Below are 25800 nucleotides of genomic sequence, written 5' to 3'. Positions count from 1 at the left end.
GGTTTTCTCTCAGGATGGGTCCCACAGAATACCCCAGGTGTTATGCGATGCATATAAATATTCTCTGGTAGTTCTGGAGGACTTCCTCAAGAAGTGATGGAGGTGAAGTGACCAGAGAGAGCTGGAGACAGAACCAGTGCGGTGGGGACTTCCTGTCACGGAGGGATTTTTGAAGTTAGGCTAGTACGGTTGAAGTGGCTGACGGCCACTGGTTATTGGTGGTGATGACTTGCCACTTCTGACCTAGTGCAGCAACACCTGATGCGTAAACATCCTTCTCTTCAGTGGTTACTGGGGAGTTTGGGGCTGCCCATTTTAATGATGGTGACGCCTCCCAAGCACACGTCTTGGTCCCTCAACCTTCCCCCCATCTATGTGCAGTCAGCCATGATTCTTGGTCAAATAAAAGGGTGAAAATTTTCTATTTCTTAAGCTGTTTCAAATAACTTTTATGGAACAAGGTAGGGATTTAAACAGGAACCAACCAACCAAACAAATTAAAAAGTAAGAGGCGTCCATGTATATTCTTACCTACTCAAATCATCTTAACGCTCTTCCACTTCTTTTCTGTCCAGATTTGTGGCCTTGGGCACTGTCTTAGTCTGTGTGGGCTACCATAATAAATACCACAGATTGTGGGGTTTAAGCAACAGAAAGTTATTTCTCACAGGTCTGGGGGCTGGAAGTCCAAGATCAGGGTGCTGGTAGGTCCTGTGTCTGGTGCCGTCTCTCTTCCTGGTTTGCAGACGGCCATATTCTTGCTGTGTCCTCAGGTTGTGAAGAGAGAGCCCTGTGTCTTTCCCTCTGCTAGAAGGGCACTGATCCCATCCTGACCTAATGATCCCCATGTTCCCATCTGCTCACAGCACCACACTGGGGGTTAGGATTCCAACATAGAGAATTCAGAGGGACACAAACCTTCAGTCCATACCAGGTACCTACTATCTCTCTCATCAGTGCCTCAGATCACTTCCGTCTTCAAACCCCACTGCTCTGTCTCTCTCTGTGAACTTACCTTGACTACCTGTTTTCTAGTGTCACCAGCGTGGTCTCCCTGATGCCTCACCTTCCATCCTGACATGCCGGCTCTTAGCCTGGTGGTCATGTGGGGAGCAGGAAAGCAACTTTTTGTGCTATTGCCAGGAACTGCCCCTTTCTACCTAGAAGACATGATCTCAGAAAGCAGCACAGACCAGAGCTGCCCCTCCCTTCACATCCCTGTGTGGGAGAGCCTCTGCCCCACCAGCCTGGTGATGGAAGCCCGTCCCTTGGCAGCAGTCAGTTACACAGGTGAAGCTCCACATACCCTGCAAACATGGGACAGTCTCTCTCCAGCTCCCTGCTCCTATGCTGTGCTTGTGAGCCTTTGTGTTCTGCTCTATTGGAGTTCCTTGGCCCCAGACTTGGTTTCTGTCTTGCTGGAAATGTAGGTGCTTGCCTGGAATCTTGATTTCCCTGCCTCTGGATAACACCTAGCACTTAATCTTGTGCCCACTTGTGGCCCTAGACAACGAGACCAACCTTACTCCAACGAGAGCTTTCTCTCTCCACCCTGTGGGTTTTGCTGGTTTGAGCACTTGGACAGCACCCATCTAACTGGCTATGAAATAAAGGCAGACTCCTGAGCAAAGACTGGAGACAAGAACACGCATGTTCTCATACCTAGAGCCTTATTCCGGGCCTCCTTGAGTAGGAAAATGTTTCTTAGTTCGCCTTATTTACAGACAGAAGTCTATGAGTGCGTGAACAGCCCTCACGATGACAAATGCTGTGATACAAGCGTATTTGTGAATGCAAACAAATGGCGGAGGATGACAAATGCAAACAGATAATTAACACTTGCCGGGGTAAGACCAACAGACTCTAATAATTTTCCTAATTGGTTTTCCTCCCTGTGGACAGGCAGTTGTGTTAACCTTTTGCTGTTTACAAATACACATCTGTACACACGCAGGTAGAGAGAACTGCCCCAGCCACTTTGCATTGCTCAGGAGTGTGGTGTTCCAAGGAAGTGTTTTTACTGGATAATTAAAGCCTACTCTGTGCTCCTAATCTGCCTTCTTCCAAGCTTCCTGCGGTGGTTTCCGTCTTTCTCCACAGTCCTTTCCCAGGAGCCTCTCCTCCCTTTACCATCTCTGGAAACCATATACCCAGGTTGACAAGATTTCTACATTAAGCATCAGTGGAAAGGCCCGAGTGTCGGCTGCGGGGCTCTCTCCCAGGAGTGAGTCTTCCACACTTATTTGGGGCACCCTCATAGGTCCCATAGTGTTTCTCCACTTACTTCCATCAACTCATGTTCACTTTTATAACCATCTCAGGACATATGGAAAGTGATTACTATATTAAACTCAGTGGGAAGTAGTTAATGACAACAGGAATAAATAAAGTCATTGAGATACTGGTTTAAATTATCAAAATTATTTTCTTGAAACTATGTGGCAATTTTACTCTATTTTCTCATGTATACTACCTAAGGATTTAAGCATTAAATCCTTATATGCAAGTGTTATAAATGTTTCATTGAACGATGAATGCTGTAAACCCGTTAGCAAATATGCATTCTCGTTGTTAATTATTAGCAAAACTGGCTTTTTGGTGGAGATTGGAGAACCAGAAGCCAACTCAGGGATATTTAACATTGTATGTTAACGAGGAGGTAGGTACCATGCAAGTTGGCACAGATTATTATGGAATGCAGGAGAAAAGGGAAGGTGATTTTAATGAAAAAAATATGAGGTGTGTCTGTGGGAATGGTAGCTAATAGGAGCAGGAACTTGCAGGTGATTTTCTCAACAGTAGCTGCGAAAAGCCCTCGTTTCAGGTAGTTTACTGATGAGAAAAAGGAGGTGTGTCTCTAGAGCAACAGAAGGAACTGCCAGTAGAATTTGGATTGGGAGGGACCTTTTCATTTCCATATTTGCAATGGGTAGTGGCAATTCATACTACAGGCCCAAGAGACTGGGTGAATGAATGAATGAGTTTATGCAATTCTGTCCATTGGTTGCAACCAAAGGAGACCCAAACTGTCCTCATCCTCATCAGTGTTCTTGTCTGTAAGGACTTAAAATAGACCAGCATCCGGGTATCTCCCATGAGCAGTAGGCAAATTGAAAAATTTACTAAGCAAATGCAGCCTGAAGACCCACTTCGCATTCTCTGTTCCCTGCTGATTGCCAAATAATCACGCTCTTTATAGACTTTCCAGGCCTGCCACTGTTTTGAGCCATCCCAGTGAAGGTGTCGTGGGGCCCTTCCTTTGAAATATCTCTGAGTCCATTTATGAGTCTCTCTCTGTCTCTGTCCTACCACATATACACACACACACACAGCCAGCCTTGGTACTCTTCCTTAATACCAAATAGTTTATTCTTTTTTTTTTATAATAATTTTAGCTATCATTGTTTTTTTTAAATTTTTTTTTAAAGATTTTATTTTATTTATTTGAGAGAGAGAGAGACAGTGAGAGAGAGCATGAGCGAGGAGAAGGTCAGAGGGAGAAGCAGACTCCCCATGGAGCTGGGAGCCTGATGTGGGACTCGATCCCGGGACTCCAGGATCACGCCCTGAGCCGGAGGCAGTCATTTAACCAACTGCGCCACCCAGGCGTCCCACCAAATAGTTTATTCTGATCTAGGCATGGTAATTATTCAGTTGAAATGATTTTGATATACTTATCTTTTTATTTTTTAAAAAATTTTTAATTTAATTTTATTTTTTAAAAGATTTTTATTTATTTATTTGAGAGAGAGAGAGAGAGGGAGAGATTGAACATGAGAGGAGAGAGGTCAGCAGGAGAAGCAGACTCCCTGTTGAGCAGGGAGCCCGATGTGGGACTTGATCCCAGGACTCCAGGATCATGACCTGAGCCAAAGGCAGTCGCCTAATCAACTGAGCCACCCAGGTGCCCTGACATACTTATCTTTTTAAAGAATTTATTTATTTTTAAGATTTTATTTATTTGATAGACAGGGAGAGAGAGAGTGAGTTAGGAGGGGTGGGGGAGAGGGAGAGGGAGAAGCATTAGGAGAAGCAGACTCTTTGCTCAGCAGAACGTGGGACTTGATCCCAGGACCCCGAGACCATGACCTGAGCTGAAGCCAGATGCTTAACCCACTGAGCCACCCAGGCATCCCAAGGCTTTGTTTGTTTTAAGAGAAGTTTTAGGTTTATAGCAGAATTGAGAGGAAGGTACAGAGATTTCCCATATTCCTCTTGCCTCTACACACCCACAGTCCCCCCCACTGGGGACATAACCCACCAGAAGGAGACATCTGTTACAAGTGACACACCCGCACGGACACATCATTATTACCTCAAGTCCGTGGCTCATATTCAGGTTCTCTCTTGGTGTTGTCCCTTCAGTGCGTTCGGAGACACAGGTAGTGATACGTGTCCACCATCAGAATGACCATCGTATGGAATATTCTACTGATCGAAACTCACCTTAAAGTAAGAGACGAATGCTGGGAGAACATTAGGCGTGCGGAGCAGGTTCCTTATGCTGCAGCACAGCTCTGGTCTGCGAACATCAACACAGTCCCCAAGCCCCTCGTAAGGCAGGCACTGTGCTCTCCAATTTTACACACAGGGACACTAAGGCCAGGTGGGGTTTAACAACAGGTGCAAGGTCACAATTTGAATCGTGCCACTGGCTCCAAAGTCACCCCTCTTGAGGGACATCTGAGGCTGCTACCTTGACAGCCATAGAGGCAGTTTCAGATGGTGTCTTCAGAGCGGCTTGGAGCCACGCTGGATCTCCCCGGGGCCATGTGGCTGACGGAGGCTTCAGAGCCTCCTTACCCAACCCCAGGGCAACTCCACTGCAGGACGGGGCATTACCCACAACTAGGCTTCAGGAGGATGTTTTGTTTTGAATCTTGTTCATTACATTTCAGAACTGATTTATTTCACTCCGTTTCTCCATCCTCCTGGGCTCTTGCTCCCACAGGAATGCCCTACCTGGGTACCTCATCTGTTTTGATTGTTTACTCATCATTTTCTTCCTGTACTGTTTCCAGTGGGGGCAGGGAGGGCTTTCCTCTGAGGAACAGATTCCTGAGGCTTACACAGTGCTTTTGTAAGCAACCTTCCCATTCTGCACCTGTCCTCAATGATGGGAAAATGAGGTTCTCAGGAGGCATTTCCCTTCAAATTTATCAACTCAATCTTGTCCCTAAGAGTGCTTCTTATATTCCTCCTCTTTTTCAGATTCAAAACTTGTTCTTTTGATTGGTGCAAGTGATGTAAATATTTACACATATATTTTTATTGGTGGTGTGAAAGCATGTTGAAGGCAAGGCAAGTGGTGGCAGACTACGGGCTCTGGTGTCCTGAGTGTGTGTGTCTCAGTGCATGCTAGGGTCTCACACTGGGGTCCCCTGATGCTCTCACACTGGTGCTTTCCTACACAAACACACAGACATTGTCCAGCTTTCCCCTGACACTTCCTTTCGTTCAATGAGATTCTGGAGACCTTTTAAACAGTCTCTGATTCATATCACTTCGTGATAGCTAAGTCTATTGGATTTAGTATTAAGACAGTTTTCTAGTGCATTGGTTGACTGAAAAGAAAGTGGATCTTCTATTCAGAAGGTGGAGGAAAGCTCTGTGAAGAGAATGTGGGTCCTCAGTTGGGCTTCATTGGTCTTTCTTGGTCTCTGGCAGAAATACCTCAGCCCTTTGGGCTTTGCTCACCAGAAGGTCACCTCTAATTCCCTTCACTGTTGCTGGTTTCCTGTGATTTCAGGTAAGTCTCCATCTCTCGAAGGGACTGCACATGTGCTACCGAAAGTTAAACAGAAGTGCCAGGCACAGGGCCAGCAGCTTAGGACCTGCAAACCCCATCTGGGCCCAATCACAGGGAGCTGCGGGTCAGCATCAGCGGGCATCCAATGCACTCCGGAGATAATGTAAGAAAAATTATGCATTTATACATTTTTGGTTTGAAATTTAAAATATTTCATCATAATTTTAAGTCTTTATGAAGGAAATCATTTCCAGGGTCTATGAATATTAACGTTTAAAAAATAACTATTATATGACTTTTTCCCAAGAGAATCTAAACACCATAGAGAATTGGTACTACCAGTTGATTTAAAAACACATGAACAATTTCTTCTTTAATTAGAAATATTACATAATGCTTCCTCCTTGAACTCATAATTCCATTGTATTTTCTCCATAAAATTATATATTAATATAATATTTTAAAGAACAAAGTTATTTTATTGATCATGCTATCTTATTTCTTTGCAACAAAAATACATATATAGACTGATTTTTGAAAAATTTCTTTTGACTCTAAGGCTGAAAGTACTAATCTTTTCTGAATTCAATAATTATTAGTACAAAATTGATCAAAGCAGTGTAAATATAGTAATTTATTCATTATTAAATATACAAATTTAAGTGTTGGAAATGCCTTTATTAATTCGTGGGTATGTGTTCTGTTTACTTTTCCCTCTTTGGTTCATGGATTCATATATGGTATTACTTATTGCTAGAATGAGGTAAGATTTGCCATCAGTTGTGTTCATTTTTATTGTTACTATACATGTAAATAGTGATACATGCAGTCCATAGAAATAAATTGATGAAAAGAGGAGTTTTTCATGGTGATGCTGAAGTCTTTCTCGGTCAGAAGCCAAAAAATTACGTAACCGATGTATTATCCCAGAGTTATTATAATGATCTAGCAGCTAAGATCTCAATCAGATCCTGTTAATTTTGTTGAAAGTAAAGACTCGGGAAATACTGTCCTTGCCGGAGTCTTCCTTGCCTGACGATTAGAACCACTCTCTCTCGGTCCCCACGCGTGTACTTAGATTTGCCCCTTGGTCTGACCTTGGAAGCTCTTCGGTCCTCGCGGGACAGAGGCGCTTTTCTTCTGCGAGTGGGAGAAGAGCCTCATTTGAGAACTGACGAGCATCACGGCTTGATTTCAAGTGGATCCAGGTTAGGAAAAGCTCCAGTTAGAAGCTGAGGGTCTGAGAGTGGGTTCCCTTAGACGCAGCTGCCTGTGCCCCGTAAGACAGAGGTCATATTGGTTATACATTCGAATGCCTTGGAGTGTTTTCAAAAATACCCATGTCCTGGGTCCTACCCATAAGAATGTCGATTCCATTGATTTGGCTTTTGGCTGTCAGGACGTATTTTCAGAAATGCTCTCCAGGTGATTTTAAAGTGTGTTCACGGCTGGGAATTCCCGCTTAGATCTAAGCTCCGTGAGGTTAGAAACCCGGATCCGGGGGCGCCTGGGTGGCTCAGTGGGTTAAGCCGCTGCCTTCGGCTCAGGTCATGATCTCTTGGTCCAGGGATCGAGTCCCGCATCGGGCTCTCCGCTCGGCGGGAAGCCTGCTTCCTCCTCTCTCTCTCTGTCTGCCTCTCTGCCTACTTGTGATCTCTCTCTGTCAAATAAATAAATAAAATCTTTAAAAAAAAAAAAAAAAGAAAGAAACCCGGATCCGTCACTCAGGTGAGCGTCTTTGGGACCCGATGCTGGGTGGGCCTCCAACCGCTCCTGCTTAGTTATGGGAAGGAGATCGCTTTTCCAGAGGGGCACTTGTCCTGTCTGTAGGGGAGCCCAGGGACTTGGGCAGCACTGAGTGAGGGAGCTTCTCCCTCCTCCCCTCAAACCCTGCTCTCTCCGTTCCAGCTCTTGCCATGCAGACCTTCCCGGCTTCCTCTTGCCTCTCCTCTGTCGTTTGGCTTCACTGCATAAACAACCTCATAAAAGTGTATTGTGTGTCGGCTGTTTATTTCTATCTCTCCAACTAAAAAGTAAGCTTTGTAGCAGCCAGGATCTTGCTCCTTGCTGTACCCTGAACATCTAGAAGAGAGTCAGGGTACAGTAGGTGCTCAGATAGATGAAGACGGGCTAAGACAGAAGACAGAGGGAAGGGACGTTTGTCTTGGGAACTGGCAAGGAGAGGGCTGCATGGCTCGGGGGTGCCCACCTGTAATCGCCAGGGCACCAGCCCTCCCGTCCCAGGCAGCTCGCGATGCAGCTTTCGGCTCAGAACTAGAAGAGCCACTTCAGGGCAATTTGCAAGAACCTCTTTGTTTTCGCAAGGGCTCTTTGCCCCTCCTGGGCCCTCCCTGAATCTTTCACAGGGCGGGAATGACTACCCAAGGTGAGAATGTCCTGACTTGCTGACCTTCTGTGGCTTGGTCCCTCCGCTGCCTCCTCTCACCGGCCTCCTGAGCCCAGACAGCATTCGTGGTGCGGGTGGCCCGCGCGTGGGGGAGGAGCCGCATGACCGACTGAAATCACTGCAGTTACACCTTATCGTGCGGTCGGGATTCTCTATGTCGTCACCATCCTAGTCTTAAAACTCACTGTGAAATGTGGCTCCAGGAAAACAACTTGCTCTGATGTAATAACAAGGAGAGAAAGGTCAGGCTGCAAAAGTCAGTGGTCCAGTGGTAAGCGTTGAGGGTGAAAGTGCCTGCACCGTTTTGCTCTTTTCCAGCTGCCGAGTCGCACGTGCAAATAATCCTTCCTGCAGTTGATGGTGCCGGCCCACGTCTGGAGCCCATAAACTAAAGGGCACGAGATCACTGGTTCTTGCAAGAGGCTTTATTCAATTTCCATCTTGTGCCCACAAGTGGTTCTGCCGGCAGAGCGTGCGTTTCTTCACGCGAAGAGGCTGCCCTTGCAGGTTACAGAATCTGAGCAAATATCCAGCACCCCAAGGTAATGACCACTAAGGTGTGGTGAAAGCTCGCAAGAGATCACATCGGGAGCAGGTGCTAGCCATGCACCGGCGCGTGAGGCAGCCCAGAGCGCTCTGCTGCTCTTTTCCGGGGGAAGCTTCTGGTTTTAGACCTTCCCGAGCCTCCTAGGTGCCGTCTCAGTACCTACAATCTCTTCTCCTTGCATTTTGATTTGTTTGCTTTTCCTCATATTTTATATCTTTTGCATGTACTCTGAGGAAAGTGGCGCCACAACTTTCTCGTAGTAGTTTTCAGAAGGCATCACATACCCTTCAAGGATCCTCAGTCTCTCAGGTGACTCTACCCTGATTATTGAGAAAGAGTTTCTGAAGAATACGTTCTTTTAATGAATAAAATCTATAACTCACACAATCACAAATAATGCTCACTCTAATATACCAGTTACTAGTTACTGTTACTCCTTGCTGTAACAGTTACTCTGCCAATACCGGTTACTAGTAACGATTACTCCTTACTGTTACAGTTACTCTGGTAGTACTGCTTACTCGTTGCCATTAACTCCTTACTGTAAGTTACTCTGGAAGTACCAGTTACTAGTTACTGTTACTACTTACTATAACGGTTACTCTGCCAGTACTTGTTACCAGTAACTATTATTCCTTACTGTAACAGTTACTCTGGCAGTACTAGTTACTAGTTGCCGTTAACTCCTTACTATAACAGTTACTCTGGTATTACCAGTTACTAGTTGCGGTTAAATCCTTACTTAACAGTTACTCTGCCAATATCATTTACTAGTTGCTGTTGCTCTTTATTGTAACAGTTACTCTGGTAGTACTGGTTACTAGTAACTGTTAGTCCTTACTGTAACAGTTTCTTTCCGGAACACTGTGGTGCCTGTGGAATGTTCTTACAGGTAGGAGCGAGGTCCACCAAGGGGCACAGAGCCTTTGCCTCTCTGGGAGGTGCTCACTTGCTCCAAAATCAAATGAGATGTACAGTTATATTTGAAAATTAATAATCACAACTTGTAAGGATATCCTCATAACTTTTAAAACTAATAGAATATTTTTATACCCAATACCCAGAACACTGGTGAAGGGTAGTGGCCACATTTTGTGTTGGACCCCCAGAGTCAGGCTTCCTTCTCTGTGCAGCAGCTTTAGTGAGACGTTATGCCCCAACCCTACAATTCACCCATGAAAGTGTGGAAGTCTGTGTTTTCAGTGTAGCACATTATTAACTGTTAGAAATGATGAGAAAATACACTTAGCAAAATTTACCATAGTAATACTTTTCAGTAGCATTAGTTATATCCACAATATTGTGCAACCATTACCAGTATCTATTTCCAGAGTTTTTTCATGATCCCAAACAGAAGCCTTGCCCCTACAAGACAATGAACCCCTTTTCTCCTTCTCCTTGACACCCTGGTAATCCTGTCTCTGCAGATTTTTGCTTTCTAGAGATTTCCCATCTTTACAGTGTGTGTCCTTATGTGTCTGCTGGATTCCACTCTGCATAATGTTTCCAAGGTCATTCATGGTGCAGCTGTGTCGGAACTGTTCATTTTAATCTTTTTTTTAAAATTTATTTATTTGTCAGAGAGAAATCACAAGTAGATGGAGAGGCAGGCAGAGAGAGAGAGAGAGGGAAGCAGGCTCCCCGCTGAGCAGAGAGCCCGATGCGGGACTCGATCCCAGGACCCTGAGATCATGACCCGAGCCGAAGGCAGCGGCTTAACCCACCGAGCCACCCAGGCGCCCGGAACTGTTCATTTTTATGGCTGACTCGCACTCCATTGTATGACTAGATCAGATTTTGTTACCACCCACCTGCTGGTGGACTCTAGACTCGTCCCTGTGGCCCATTGCTTCCAGTGGTTGTGCATAACACCACAGTGTGTGACGCATGGGTGCTCAGGTGTCCGAGTCAGCCTTAAGATAAGGTCAGCCTGATGAAAGTTGCCCAACCTCAGGAGGGCCATGCATTGCTGCTTTCTGCTCCTGCTGTTGGCTGAGGGCTCCCTTGTGCCCCCCGCTGCCCCAGCATGTGTCACGAGTACCATCATTGAGCGCAGCCCTGGCCCCTCTACCACAGTGCTGGGGCAGCGGGGCAAGCCGCCGACACCAGCCAGGAAGGCACAACTTCCTGCCGCATGAAGTTCGGAGAACGCAGACACACACAGAAGGGGTGCCAGATTACCGTGTCAGACATCACCTAGATTCTAGTCTCATACAGCTTCAGTTTCTGGGCTTCCCGGTCTGCTCCTCCTCCTGTAGGTTTTGGGGACACGTGACGGACTTGCAATATGCTGAGCATCTCTGCGCACACACGGCAAACTTCTCTCAGCCAGAGACTGCCAAGCCCGCTCACGCACTGAACAGCTCCTGAAATAGGTAGTGGTTAGTGGGGAGGGAAAGGGGACTAGGCAGCAAAGAGGAGTTTTAGGACACTAAGACTGCTCTGTGCTTTTAGGGTGAGCACATGTCCTTGTAGATTTGTTCGGACTCACAGAATGAACACACCAAGAGTGACCCCTAATCCGAACTACACACTTTGTGCGATAATGATGTGATGGCGCAGGTTCATCCGTTATAACAAATGTGCTGCTCTGAGGGGTGCTGGTCGTGGAAGCTGTGCGTTCGTGTGGTTAAGGAGTTTGTAGGAAATCTCTCATTTCTGCTCAATTTTTCTGGGAACCTAAAACTGGAAAAAAAAAGTTTGCTGAAAAAAAAATCCAAGGATCTACATTGCACAGAAAACAAAAGTACACAGCTGTCTAGAGATTATGGTGGGGACAGGATAGCACCCAGGCCTCAGTATAGAGGTTATACATAGATTTATTATTATGATTACATCATGTGCTCATGATTTTGTTGTATATTTATATAAAATTAGACATATATTACATAATATTGTGTGTGTGTGTGTGTGTGTGTGTATTTGTATATATGTAAATCTCTCATGATTTGCCATCCTAGTGTTGGAGACCCAGGAACGCCGTGCTCTCACCAGCGCAAACCTATCTGGGAGCCAGGGGAGCTGTGGTATAAACTCCAGCCCAAAGGCAAGAGAAGACCGATGTTCCAGCTCAAGCCCGCAGGAAAAGTATTCCCTTCTTCTGCTTCTCGTTCTGCTCATGCCCTCAACAGTTCGGATGATGCCCAGCTGCACTGCGGAGGGTCATCTACCGAGTCCACAGATTCAGATGCTCATCTCATCCGGAAACACCCTCACAGACACGTCCAGAAAGAATGTTTAATCTGGGCACCCGTGGCCAGTCGGTTTGGCCCACAAAATTCACCATCACACTGTTTGGACTTGGAGTGAAGTCAGGGGCCAGTGTTCTGCAGGAGACCAGAAGAGTCATCCAGGGGTCTGTCCTGCAAGGTTTATTTCATTGTCAGGGTTAATTACCGTGACTCATGGGTGACCTGTGCCCCCAGCGCAGCAGACATCCGCACATCTGACTTGAGGTTCAGACGAAGAGCCGAGCCTCGTGACCGCCGGAGGAGGAGCCGAGATGACCTCCATCTGTGCAAGGAACTAAGCCCCGGACGTTAAGTGACTCACAGCATCCCCTAGCTACCGAGGGGCAGGGCCCGAATTTAAACCCAGGGCTTCTGACTCTAAACTCTGCGTTCTTCCCACCACCCCTGCCGTCTTTCCCTCCACCTACTTTATGAAGTGGAAAGCAATTCCAAACGAACCCACACGCCCTGGTTTTTATGTGTGTTTTGCTCCTGATGCTTTGCTTGGTTCCACCCCGCGGCCGTTCTTTCTCTCGTGTGCGCTTGGCTGCGGGCAGGGAATCAGCCCGAGTGGGCGGCAAGACCTCGGTTCTGCTCGGTCAGGGACGGCCTCCTGCCGAGCTGGCGTGAATAGGTTTTACCGTGAAAGCCATTTTTGCACACCAAGCTCCTTTACTGTCAGGAACGCAGAGAGCAGACCCTTCTGTGCTGGGAGGGAGAGGGGCAGCCTGGTGGCCTGTTCATGCCTGGACGTGTCCTTCCTTGGCCTCCCGTCCCCTCCGCTGTGCACTGTAACAAGCAGCCACCAGCTTTCTCCTGAGATGAGCTGTGAGCTCAGGTGCCCGCAAAGCCCTGGGGTCAGCGCCCTGTCCCGGCTTCTGGGGGGGCTCCCTGATCTGCCTTGGTCCTTCCCTGGTGCTCCCTGACCTTGTGGGGGTGACTCCCAATGCGTGTCCCAGCGCTCACATTCGTGACTTACTTCTTCATGGGCTTCTTGGATGGTGAGCACCTGCCAGTGGCTTTTTTGTTGTCCGCGTTTGTGTTTCTGAGGTGTCCAGGGTGTGCCCAGAGCAGCCACTCTCTCTGTGTTTGATAAATGAATAAATTGATGGATAAGACCCTAGACTCTACCCCACCATTTTGCCGGAGAAGCACGGTGAGGGCCCGGCAGGGGACACTAGCACATGATGCTTCCCACATACGGAGCGTGGGTCCCTCTTGCAGAAGGCATCTCGGGAGGGCAGAGGTGCCACCTGGCCTCGAGGGACAGCTCTCTGTGCCAGGAGTTGGGAGAGGGGAGAGCAGGTGGGGGACGGTGGGCGGACTTGCCCCATCAGCAAGAAGGTTGGTGAGTCCGTGTGTGAAGTCATCGGTGGGAGGGAAGAGGAGAGAAGGGGCTGAGTGGCAGGGCCGGGGTCGGCTGGGGTGCCCCAGGGAGCAGGAGCGAGGCCCTGGCTGAGGCCGGCGGGATGCGTGGCTGCGGAGGCCCAGGGCGGGATCAGCCCTCATGCTGATGCCCAGGCCCGAGGAGAGGACAGGGCAGCCGGGCCGGAGAAGGTGGAGAGGCCCGAGAAGCAGAGATAGCGTGAAGGGAACAATCTGGAAGATTGACGAATCCCAGTAAACGCATCCGGTGACACTTAACACAAAGAGTGGCCGGTCGCTGTTTGTTTTATTCCCGGGGACCTGGTTCCATCGCTCTTTTTCAGGACTCTTCCTGCAGAAGCCCATTTGCCGCGGTTCTGTGAGGTAGCCCGAGGCTCCTGGGGACGCAGAGCCTGGCTCCTGCTGGTGGGCGGAAGGTGGGCCCCGGTGTCTGCGGAGACAGTCCCCACCGCGGTCCGCATTCATGCATAGCTGAGCGTTCGGACGGTTCTCTCGTGGCCAGGCCCGGAGGGTGGGGGTGAGGTGACCCACGGTTCTCTTCTCCATACCCTGGGATGCGCTGAGCTCCTGGAGAGGCTGCTCTGTTCTTGGTCTCCCTGCCGACCACAATCGGTGGCTCTGTGGCCGGGGGAGCACAGTGGGTCCGGTGGGCCAGGCCCCCTCTGCTTGTGGGCACAGCTGCCAGGAGGGGCTTCCAGACACCTCTGGGGCCTCTGCGCACCCCACTCACAACCACAGCAGCATCTGCGAGGGGGTCGGGGGTCAGAGCAGCAGAGAAGATCTCTGCCCGGCCTCCCCACCCCGCTGCCTCTCCTGTGTCCTGTGGGTCCCGACCTGGGAGTCATGTCCTTATTTCTCATCAGCAGCTGGCCCTTTGTCTCCCCATCCTTCCCCCTGCCCCGGGGTTTGGGAAGCTTCGTTTCCACTCATGGAAGGAGGCCCGGGGAAGACGCTTCCGTTGGCAGCGGAGTCGCTGATCCTCGCTGAGCAGCCAGCAGCTTGGGAAGGGGGCTTGGGTGGGCCCTTCCTCTGTCGCTGGACCCAGAGCCGGCCCGGGGAGGCCCACCCTGGCCAGGCACAGAGTTCAAAGCCGCCTGGCGGCCTGGGTCTTGGGAGCCCGAGGCAAAGGCAAAGCCCGCCTTCGGGTCCTAAGGCTCCTTCTCCCGGAAACCCGCCTCCAGGCCTGTCCTCCAAGCTGCTGGCTGCTCCCTGTGTGGGAAGGGGTGGTGGCAGGCGTGTCCTGGTCATGCTCCGTGGTCCCCACACGCTGTCCCCACCTCTGCTTTCCTGCTTGGCATTTGGTCCCCCGTGAGTCTGGCTGTCGGCTCCCTCTGGTTCGGACGGGCTGCGGGGCTATGGCCGGCAGCTCTGGCATCGGGGCTGGCTGCCGGCTCCTCAAGGGCCTGCGGGGCTGATTCCCCCGGAGGGTCCCCCTTAGCCTGCAAGCCCCATGGTCAAGGGGCTGGGTCTGCACCTTCTCTCGGTATCAACCCAGGCGGCCCCACCCTTGGCCTTTCCAGTGTGTGCCCGAGGATTCTGGTCCCATCCCTGAGCTGCAGGGGCGGGGGTCTTGTGCCCGGGACTGAAGAACCCTGGCGGGAGACCCCCTCCGTCCTGGGGCTCTGCGATGTGCAAGGCGCGGCCTCGTGGAGCAGGGTCCTCGCTGCCTGGCGGGCGGAGGAGCGAGGCGCTGGCCGGGCTGCCGTCTCAGCTCCCACTTGGAGGAGGAGGAGAGGTCACCTGGAACCAAGGGCTGTACAGTGCAGTTGAGAGGTGGGGGGCACCCTCAGGGGCAGCTGGGTGATCTCCTCTTCCTTGCAAAGTGCTTCCCGCACATGGGGCCATCAGCCTGTGCCGGGGCACGCGGGTGTGTGTCCCTCAGCCATCGTCCCCGGGGCGTAGCCTCCCACCGGCTTGTAGACAGACAGGAGCGGAGGACGTCCACGCCCTTGCAGCATTTCAGACTCTAATTCCATTTGCCAATTTAGTTTTCAGTCAAAATCCATTTTTCACTCTAATTTTTATTTTATGCGTGTTGTCATAAACGGAGGGGAAGCGAAGACTGCCTCTCAGGGTGACTGAAACGCCCATGAAGTGCAAGCCGCTTCCTGAGATAGCGTCCACCCAGGGAGCAAAGAGAAGGGCCGACTTCTCCAGCTGTCAGCCTTGGAAATGTGGATGGGACCAGGGTCAGAGTGGTGGCAAAGGGGACACGTTTAACAATCTGCCTGCTTCCTTATTTAAAAAAAATTGCATGGTTAACTTAAAGCCAATGACAATTTCTTGTAAAAGTAATGACTGTCAGATGAATTTCTGTTACAACATGATCTTGAATGGTAGAGAATCTGTGCCTGAAACTTCTATCATCAAAGCAATTCAACAAACTAATTCTCAACATGAAGACAGTTTGGGAAGTGATGAAAATAATTACTAATGTATGCATTACTTTGAGATCTGCTCTCTGTTTTTTAAACCTTGAGATCTATTTTCCCTGGGTAGTTATGCGAGCTGGTCAAATATTTAAGTCTTTGGTTGCTTACTAAGAAGTATCTGAGCACGCAGTGTTGACTTGACTCGAATCCTTAATAAAAGGAATAATTTAGTCATGGAATGTGTATATCAGAATTTAACTAACACAGAGCACATTGAATTTTCCTCTGAGGACTGTCAATTGACAAAACTAACCTCGTTTACAACTATAATTTCGGAAGCTGCCAGGTGATCATTAAATTCTATTCTGGTAGCATGAACCATCGGACACGTTCCCTGCCCACCCCCCAGGCTTTGAGGGAGTCACTCAAAACTCCTCCTCTGATTTTAGCACAGGGAACCTTGCAATGTTCCTTAGGGTGGTTCCGTCTTCACCTCTATCATCAGTCCGAACTTTTCTTCACAGCAGCCTCATCCGTGATCTCAAAGCCACAGAAGGCACACGCCAGGGGGACCCTAGGTCTCACCTGCGCCAGTACCTCTGAAGACGTCATAAAACATCAACTCCAGGTTCTACACTGCGGAGTCATGTTGGCGATGTGGAGAGAAGCCCGGGATTTTGTTGCTTTTACCTGGCCTCCCGTTCCAGCAGAGTGTTGGAGCTAGGTCTATGCAGAACACGGTTTTAAAACCACTGCCTGGTGCCTGGGTGGCTCAGTGGGTTAAGCGACTGCCTTTGGCTCAGATCATGATCCCAGCGTCCCAGGAGAAGTACCACATCAGGGTCCCTGCACCACGGGGAGTCTGCTTCTCCGTCTGTCCCTCTCCCTCTCAAGCTCTCTCTCTCTCTCTTTCTCTCAAATGAATTAAAAAAAAACTTAAAAAAAATAAAACCACGGCCCTAGGCCAGTCTCTAATGCCCAGAAAGTGGAAGTGAATATTGTTTATGTTACACAAGAGAATGCATTTAATTCTGATAAAGTGAGTGGTTCACTGTAGATGTGGTCAACGTGTTACCTGGCAGGGCTGGGGAAGATGGGTTGTGAGATCCTCAGGGGAATGAGCGTCGCCCGTTTCTGTATCCCCAGCGTTTGGTTCAATGTCTCCCCAGCCCTGAGCACTTGACGACACGGAAGAGAGGGGAGGAGGGAATGAATGAGTGAAGTCTTAGAGCCAGCACGAGCTCATGAAGAACCAGCGAGAACACTGCAGAAGTTTCAGAGCGGAGAGAGACGGAAGCTTGTATGTACTGTGTTTCAGGACACACTGGCCAGTCCCTGTGATTTAACTGACCCAGGACCACAGGAGCGGTCAAGAACACAGCCTTGCTCGTGAGTTGTGTGCAATGTAAGTTCCTCCAGGATAGGAGGCGAGAAGACAGTGACGAGGGCACAGGCATTTTCGGGGATGTATCCTCTGAAACTGTTAGGCTCATTCATTCCCGGGCTGTTGATGCCGAGGACTGTGGGTTTGGGACTGGCAGGGCAGCGCTGGGGGAGTCAGCAGGGGCACCCAAGAAGGGCAGGACCAAGGCAAGAGGCAAGGGGGCAGCCCAGACGCACAGTCTCCTCCGGCCCTGCTCAGGGAGGGTTCTGGAGAGAGAGTTCGGCAAGGTGTGAACCTCGACCTCTGCCACCTTGTCTCTATTACCAGAACAGACAAGCAAGCGGACGGAAGCCGGGCTATCCATTCTGCTTTCTCTTTTGAGAGTGGCTACATGTGCCGAGGCCGTTTCAGGCGAGGAGTGGCCGCCGGTGCGGCGCTACCCACCAGCCCGTCGCCGGAGATACTGGGAGGCCCTTAAAACAGGCCCATTCCCGGCCCTTAGTGCCGGGAATTCTGACCGGCCAGAGCCTAGGAATCTGGAAGCTGATGAATCACAGACCTGCACCCCTGAAACAAATAATACATTGTGTGTTAATAATAATCAAAAAGAAGCTTCCTAGAGTATCCTAATGCCGAGGCAGGTCTGGGAACCACTTACTCAGTGGAGGACCCCATCCCACGGACTATCCCTGCCCCTCCCACCCCTGTATGTCATCGTCCTCCACTCTGGTGTTCTCGGGCACAGCCAGGGCTGGAACGGCACCGGCGGCTCAGACCCCCAGGCGGTCACAGGGCCCGCGTGCGAGCTGCCGGTCACAGAGGCCCCTGCCGGCGAGCACAGTTCCTTAGGGACACTCCGGCTCTCCGTCCTCTCCCCTGCCCAGGAGACATGCATTAGTCAAGGCCCTTTGCTTTGCAAGTGGTAGACCGGGGTACTCGGGCTTGCACTCAGGACGGCTCTTCCGGACTGGTCGTCCTCGTGGCCCCAGAGGACTGTTCTTTCCTCCATTACTGTCCGTCGTGGAGACCAGACAGAAGTCTTGCCTTTACCAAGAGCTTCCCTCTGCCCGGGGTTGAAATTCCCTCCGGATTACATCTCAGGCCAATGTTTGCATTTCTTCTTAGGGCCCATTTACTCAATCCATTATAATTATTCATTTGAATCACACTGGGCCTTACGGCATCCAATTCCTTTATTTTATAGGGAAGCTCAACGCAGAGTAAGGAAATGATTCAGCCAAGGAGACCTGTCTGTCAGAGCAAAGCCTAGGAGCAGAGCCAGCTCCTGCTGCCTGGCTACAGACTCGAGTCTCAGGAAAGGGTCCATTTAGTATCGTCGTCACTGATAGAGATGCTTCTTTCCTCCACACCCGCGAAGTCTGGGGGCTGAATGGGTCGACACTCTCGGGGCCTTGGACAAACGTTCTCTGTTCTGAAGGCAGCTCCTCCGTGCTCTGAGGTGTCTTCCTGCCACATGTTCACAACCTGAAATGTTTGGGGCAAGGGCACGCTTACCCTGTTCGTTGTTCTTCGGGTCTGGAGCACCTTTTCTGAAGAAATGCAGTTTGTTCTACTCTCGTGGAAGCTGAGGGGCTGGTGAATGGAGCGGGCCCGGGAACCCCAGGGCTGTGGCCGTCCTGCCCTGCCCTGGAGTGCTTCTGGGCCCCTGAGGGGACGTCCTGTGCTTCCAGACTTTGGGGTCGCCACCGGCTGCTCTCAAGTAAGGGAATGAGAATGACCTCTCCCGACCCCGTGCTAAAGGCCACCAATCTTGTAGGTGCAGAGAAAGGGGTGAGGCACCCGGGTGCTCTGAAGACATCGTTTCGTTCATGTCCCCTACGGTCCCAGGATTTCGCCTCTTTAGCAGACGAGGCACTGAGCGCTCCGTGAGCGTAAGCGACACAGGCTGGTGGAAGTGCCTGCTTCAGCGTCCGTCGGCCAGGGGCTGCATCTCCCTGATCAGTGCCCTGCGGACATGACACTTCATTTGTGACCTAATACTCGATTCTGTCCTGTTCAATAGTGTCACTTAAAGAACCGAGTGTGATAATGTGTGTAAGTCACCCAGTGCAGTGTTGGTCGCAAGAACTCAGTGTAATAGCTATTAGTGTTACAAGAGCCACCGACCAAGGGGTCGTCCCTCGCCAGTGACATCCGTTTGATGTCAGATAAGAAGAGGTGACGTTCACGGAGCAGTTACTCTGTATCAGGTGCCGTGGTAGTTGTTACGTAAGAGTGACTTTGTCTCATCTTTAAACCTCTTATGAAGTAGACACTACCATTATCCCCATTCCGAAAATGTGGAAGCTGGGGTTTTAGGAAAGTAAACGGTTTGCCTGCGGTCACCTTGGAGCTAAGAGTCGGTGCCCAGCCCTCCAGAGCCGTGGTATGCGACCTCTGACTTGACGTGTGCTTGTGACAGTTTCTGCCCACTCATTCTGGTCCTGCCTTTCGAGAGGACGTGGAGGATAACAAGCCCTTCTTTTCCCGACAGGTTGTAGTCAATGATAGGCTTCCCCGAGTCTTCTATTTCCAACAATACAGTGCTGGTTTGCTTAACGATTCCTCCAAAGGCGCCCTGGTTTTCCCAAGTGCGTGATTGTTCGTTCCATGTGATGTTACGGACATCCTCAAACCCCCACCATGACCTGGTTCAGTCCTGTGTCAGCTTTCTCTACGTGATGCAGTCTTGGCGATGCCCCTAAAATCTAGGGGCATACAACACAAATTCTCATTCATGTTAAATAAAAATATTTCCCAATATTTTCTTCCAATTTTTCAAGACTTTTCATTCAGCCATTGAGAGCTCGTTGTATAATGTGAGGTTGGTATTTAATTTTATTATTACTTTTTACCTGTGGATAATGACTATGCAAACACTTTCCCATGGCTTGTAATACCTACTTTATTATATTCTAAGAAATTACACATGAGCGAGTTTGGGACTGCATTTGTGAGAGTGTTTTGTCTATCTCAATGCCAAAATCACAGTTAGTTGGCATTGTTTTGTAATAATTCTTAGTATCTGAAGGGAAAGCCTCTTGTCCTTATTTTTCTTTGTGTGTGTGTGTGTGTGTGTGTGTGTGTGTGTTAAAAAGATGTTTTATTTCAAAGAGTTTGCAGTATGAAAAAATAAAGAATTTACAGTATGGAACCCAACTGGTACACCTGAAATAATCACATATGGTCATTGTGTATCCATTTAATCTGATATTAGAATCTCTTGGTTAATTTTAGAGTATTTACATCAATATTTCATAATATTAGCCTGCACTTTTCCTGTCTTTTATTTATCAGGTGTAGGTTATATCACCGTATTGTTGTTTGGAACTTCCAGAGCTATTCCTGGACTTTTTATATCTGTCTCACTTTTAGAATCAATTTGTCAAGTTCCGCAAGAAATACATTGAAAGAACCTTCTTAATTTCATCTTAAAAAAATCTGATATATCCTTACCATTTTTTTTTTTTTTCAAGTCTGCTTTGCTGTTTCTCTGGTCTGGAGCATCCTTTCAGAAGATGTGAAATTTTGGTTTTATACTCTTACTTTCTCCATCTCAGTCTGTGCTGACTACTGCCTCCTGTTGGAGGTTATGTAGTTCCTTCCTACCAGAGCCCAGAATGGAAGGGGTATTTACACTTGCTGGCTCCAGATTCTATTCAAAGTAGTCACCAAATGAATGATATACTTGGCTCAAGATCTCTTAGCTCAGCTGTATCTTTTCCTTTCACATCTCAAGTATGGATTGTCATCTTGGCTCCTTCCACAGTTTGGCGACTGTGGCCATTGCTGCTATAAACATTGGGGTACAGATGGCCCTTCTTTTCACTACATCTGTATCTTTGGGGTAAATACCCCGTAGTGTAATTGCTGGGTCATTGGGTAGTTTTATTTTTAATTTTTTGAGGAACCTCCACACTGTTTTCCAAAGAGGCTGCACCAACTTGCATACCCACCCATAGAGTAAAAGGGTTCCCCTTTCTCCACATCCTCTCCAACACATGTTGTTTACTCTCTTGTTAATTTTGGCCATTCTGACTGGTGTAAGGTGATATCTCAATGTGGTTTTAATTTGAATCTCCCTGATGGCTAGTGATGATGAACATATTTTCATGTGTCTGTTAGCCATTTGTATGTCTTCATTGGAGAAGTGTCTGTTCATGTCTTCTGCCCCTTTTTTGACTTGATTATTTGTTTTTTGGGTGTTGAGTTTGAGAAGTTTTTATAGATCTTGGGTATCAGCCCTTTGTCTGTAGTGTCATTTGCAAATATCATTCAAAAGAATAAAGAAGATATGGTCCATATATACAATGGAATGTTACGCCTACATCAGAAAGGATGAATACCCAACTTTTGCACAGCATGGACGAGATTGGAAGAGATTATGCTGAGTGAAATAAGTTAAACAGAGAAAGTCAGTTATCACAGGGTTTCACTTACTTGTGGAGTAAGGAATAGCATGGGGACATTAGGAGAAGCGATGGAAAATTGAAGGGGGGGGAAATTGGAGAGGGAGATGAACCATGAGAGACTGTGGACGCTGGGAAAGAAAATTGAGGGGTTTGGAGGGGAGGGGAGTGGGGGGATGGGTGAGCCCGGTGGTGGGTATTAAGGAGGCATGGACTGCATGGAGCACTGGGCATTATATGCAAACAATGAATCATGGAACACTATATCAAAAACTAATGATGTACTGTATGGTGACTAACATAACATAATAAAAAAATTAAAAAAATGAATTTCCATCTAAATTACTACCACAGGCAGTCTTTGCAGACTTTTCTCTTTTCGTGTCAAGAGTGGAGCAGCCCCACCACAGGGCCCAAACCTCCCCCTGTTCTGGTCCTTCACCTCCTATCAGGCAATGTTGGTTCTTATCTGGTACAAGTCGTTCCATGTGTCTGGACTGAGAGCCCAGCAGACTGATGGCTTTAACCCTCTCTTTTTGCTCTGCATTTTGTTTCTTTTTTAAACTATGGGCATATTTCTATTATGTGGAGTATGGGTCAGTCTTTACAATTAATTTCTTTTAATTACCTGGAGGGAAGTCATTTTAAAGATTGAACTCAGCACTATCTTGAAAACAAGAACAACTTTATTTTTGTTGATTGTTTTAGGAGTATGTCATGCTGTTGACTTCCGCTGAATTTACGGTTAGGAACAGTCCCTAGATCATTCACAAATTAAATGCTCTCAACATCAAATATCTTCGAATCCTGCAAATTGTCCAATTATTTTGAAACTAAATGTCCTTGTTCCAGTTTCACATTGTGTTTGGAAATCCAGTGAATTTTCAGCAGACACAGCAGGCTTTCAGAGGTACAGACTCTCTGCCTTCACAGGACTTACTCACAACTTTGACAAGGACAGGGCTGAAGTCAGGTCCACCAGAGACACCTTTTGACCTCATTTGGCACATTGGCAGTCTTTGTGTTTTTTTCATTAAACCATGAGTTCGTTTCACAGCAGACATTTGCTAAACAAGTGTGAGCTTTGGAGGCAGACAACGTATTTGCTATAAGGAGGATTTGAACTTGGGGCACGTGGGTGGCTCAGTGGATTAAAGCCTCTGCCTTGGACTCAGGTCATGATCCTGGGGTCCTGGGTTTGAGCCCCGCATCGGGCTCTCTGCTTGGCAGGGAGACTGCTTCCTCTTCTCTCTGCCTGCCTCTCTGTCTACTTGTGATCTCTGTCTGTCAAATAAATAAATAAATAAAATCTTTTTTTTTTTTTTTTTAAAGTAGGAATTGAACTTGATTGTGCCACTTCCTGGGTATTTGACCTTAAAGAATTTGCATAATCTTCTTGAGCTTCAGATTTTCTCATCTAGCAAATGAAACATAAGAAGCAGAGGCATGTGAGGTCTAAATGAGGTAATAGGTAAGCGCTGGCGCATGGTGCCACGTGAGCAAACCTCTCTTCCTGCCCTTCCCCAATCACTCCCTGCACCCCACCACATTTCTTCATTGTGACACTGTGCCAACTTGTGTGAAATCAAGGTTTCTGCGTGCATGGTGGGACCTGGTGTGCTAGTTTCGCATTTCCAGTGGTGGGTCGGGTCCTGCCTAGGTCCTCCGTGCCCCCGAAGGAAGCAGCATTGGCAGAAGAGCAGAGAGTTGATGTAGAAAATGCTGTTCTCTAACAAGGCCAGGGCACAGCAGGGTGCTGGGAAATGGGTCCGGTAGGGCAGCTGGAGTCCAAGACGAAGGGCCCCCTAGGCCACGGAGGATGGCAGACATTTTGAAAGGGGCAGTGCCAAAGTGAGATTACCCCATGTGGGGTTTGATGAGGCACAAGTCCGTGAGGGCAAATGAAGCCAGGGTCTGTGGGGATGGAGAGATGGAGAGAAGGGTTGAGAAGGGACTGAGGGCATACTTTCCTGGGTCACAATCCACAGGAACTTGTGACCCGGTCACCTGTTCAGGAGTGAACCTGAAGCTTCTCTCTTGGGAAACTTGGTGATGGATCAGACAGTAGTTCTCCGGTGTGGTCCTGGGCCGGCATAGACCTGGATGCCTGCTGGGAGCACAAATCTCTGGTTCACTCCAGGACTCCCCAGTTAGTCCTCTGGGGTGGGATGTAGCGATCTGCTCCAACAAGCCCTCGGCATGTCTGATGGCTGTTAGTCTGAGAACCACGGAGGTAGGTCATGAGCGTGGAAGGGTAGATTTGGGCGAACACATAACGTGTTTGATTTGTATACTTTGGGGTTTGAGATAACTGCGAAGCAGGCCAGGCATGTGGTATCCCAAAACGGAGATTAAAGGAAATATTTATTATTTCTAAACCTGTGATTAAAGGAAATATTTATTATTTGTAAAACAATTTTAGGTATAAATTTGCTAGACCCGAGTGTTTACATTTTTGAGACTGGCTCATGTTGTCAGATTTCTAATAATTTTATTTTCTCAACTCAAATAATGTAGGGCAATCAGTTAAATAAACACTTTTGATACATTGCAAAGTTTTTTTTTTTTTTACCTTGCACTTGAGTTAGAAAAGATATTAAAAAAATAAAGCCTTTATTTTCTAAGCATAATTAAAGAGTTTGATTCAAATAATATTTGAATTTTCATCCTGGGGGGAAAAAATAACATGTGAAATTGAACTTTTAAAACTACCTCTTGAGCAAACAGGGGATATTTCTTCCTGACATTTCAGAAGGGTATTTACACCGTGATGCCATTACACATTATAATTACATAATTGCACATTCTAATTATATGATCGCACATGTTATGCTAATTATATAATTAGACTTAATGATAGCAATTGTGCAAGCACATAGTATCAGAATCAAAATGAATGAATTGAAAAATTAGAATATACATGAGAATTTGTAAGATTGCCTTCAAAAAATTTAGAGTAGTTGGTGACCATTTTGAAGGACTTAACGGGTATGAACAGAAACTACCTCCTTTGTTCATTGGTTATGTCAACCTCTAAAATTTTGCTGAAATCTGATAAAAGTTAATGTAAGTTGCAAAATCTAGAAGGAGAATGAAACAGCAAGAGACGCAGTTGAGAGAGTGAATAGGACTTTAAACAGAGCAGAAGCCACCAGCTTCTCCCGTACTCACATTCCCCTTCTGCTCTGACAGCCGTCAAGATTTTAATCGTATCTGAATTCCTGGGCTTTTGTCGTGTAACTGCCAACTTTCAGATTTGGTGAATGGGACATTCACAGTAATTGCTGTTCTCTTGAACTTCCTCAGGATCGCAGATCTTTAGATAGTATCTCAAAACGCTGGAATGTTTATTTTCAATAGTTTCAACTGATCTTGATCCTGGGAAAATAAGAGTTCGCTAATAGTTACTCCTTTAATGTGGTGATTTGATCATTTTTGCTTATTTTTAAGCCAAGGGTTTTAACTGAGAAAAAGCCACATAAGCTTTTTCCCCGTTCCTGCTGGGGCTGTGATTCCTCTGTTAGCAAATGACTTGTGAAGGATGAAGGAGGGGCACGTCTACCTTTAGGGGTTTTTCCAGCAGCTGGCTGCAGAGCACAGAGTTGGAAACGTCATTTAAAAAAAATGTAATTTTAATTGCATGTTCTCCTGAAGATTCACCAAAATGGCTGGTTTAATTTCCCAAGGGAACCTATTTCTGCCCTTCGTAGAATATGGAGACTGTCTTGGGGCTGACGGAGAGCATGGATTTATTTTCTTTCCTTTGGGTGTGCAGTGGGGACTGTGCGCTGGCGGTGGCTGCCTGGAAAATGAACAGACCAAATCCGGCCTCTGTTTTATTGTCTCCTCATTAAGTTCCCCAGAATATCTCACACCTTCTGTCTCAGCCCCTCGTTTGTTCTGAGTAGATGACACAGTCCTGCAGCTTGCAGGCTGGAAACGGGACCCGCACCCTCGTTATGCTGCGGCAGCTCTTCGCTCTGGCTGGCTCCGGAGCGTCTGCAAGCACGTGACCGCCAGCCTCGGCTGCGGCAGCTCCAGAGGGGGCCGGAGCCCGTGCACATAACCTTATTTTCTTGTGTGCCACACAGATGAAGCGGAAGGGCACACCCTCGAGCATCGCCTCCCCAAGTGAGTGCATCACAGGGTCACATGCTGGCTTGTGATAAATGGCGTACTTACTGGAAATAGAACATCATGCGCATTTCACCCGCCTCCCCCCAAGTGCGGACAACGCTGCTCTCTGTTGGGAGATTCCGTGTCTGGGGGCGATCGTCCTTATAATCTTGATGATCAGGGTATGCCAGTCCCGGGGC

General features: G+C 48.0%; 1 protein-coding gene across 1 annotated transcript in view; it reads left to right on the top strand.

The window, feature by feature from the left end:
* The window catches only part of DCDC2C (doublecortin domain containing 2C), a 203456-nt gene extending 177959 nt beyond the window's left edge, over nt 1-25497 (top strand). Inside the window, exon 11 of the mRNA XM_044262257.1 lies at nt 25393-25497. Within this exon, the coding sequence (XP_044118192.1) occupies nt 25393-25497 (105 nt within the window). The remainder of the gene's footprint in view (nt 1-25392) is intronic.
* The last annotated feature ends 303 nt before the right edge of the window (nt 25498-25800 follow it).

This window comes from Neovison vison, chromosome 8 (genome assembly GCF_020171115.1).
Source record: "Neovison vison isolate M4711 chromosome 8, ASM_NN_V1, whole genome shotgun sequence".
NCBI lineage: Eukaryota > Metazoa > Chordata > Mammalia > Carnivora > Mustelidae > Neogale > Neogale vison.
The sequence above is the reverse complement of the archived record's forward strand: the minus strand, read 5'-3'. Positions and strand labels throughout refer to the sequence as shown.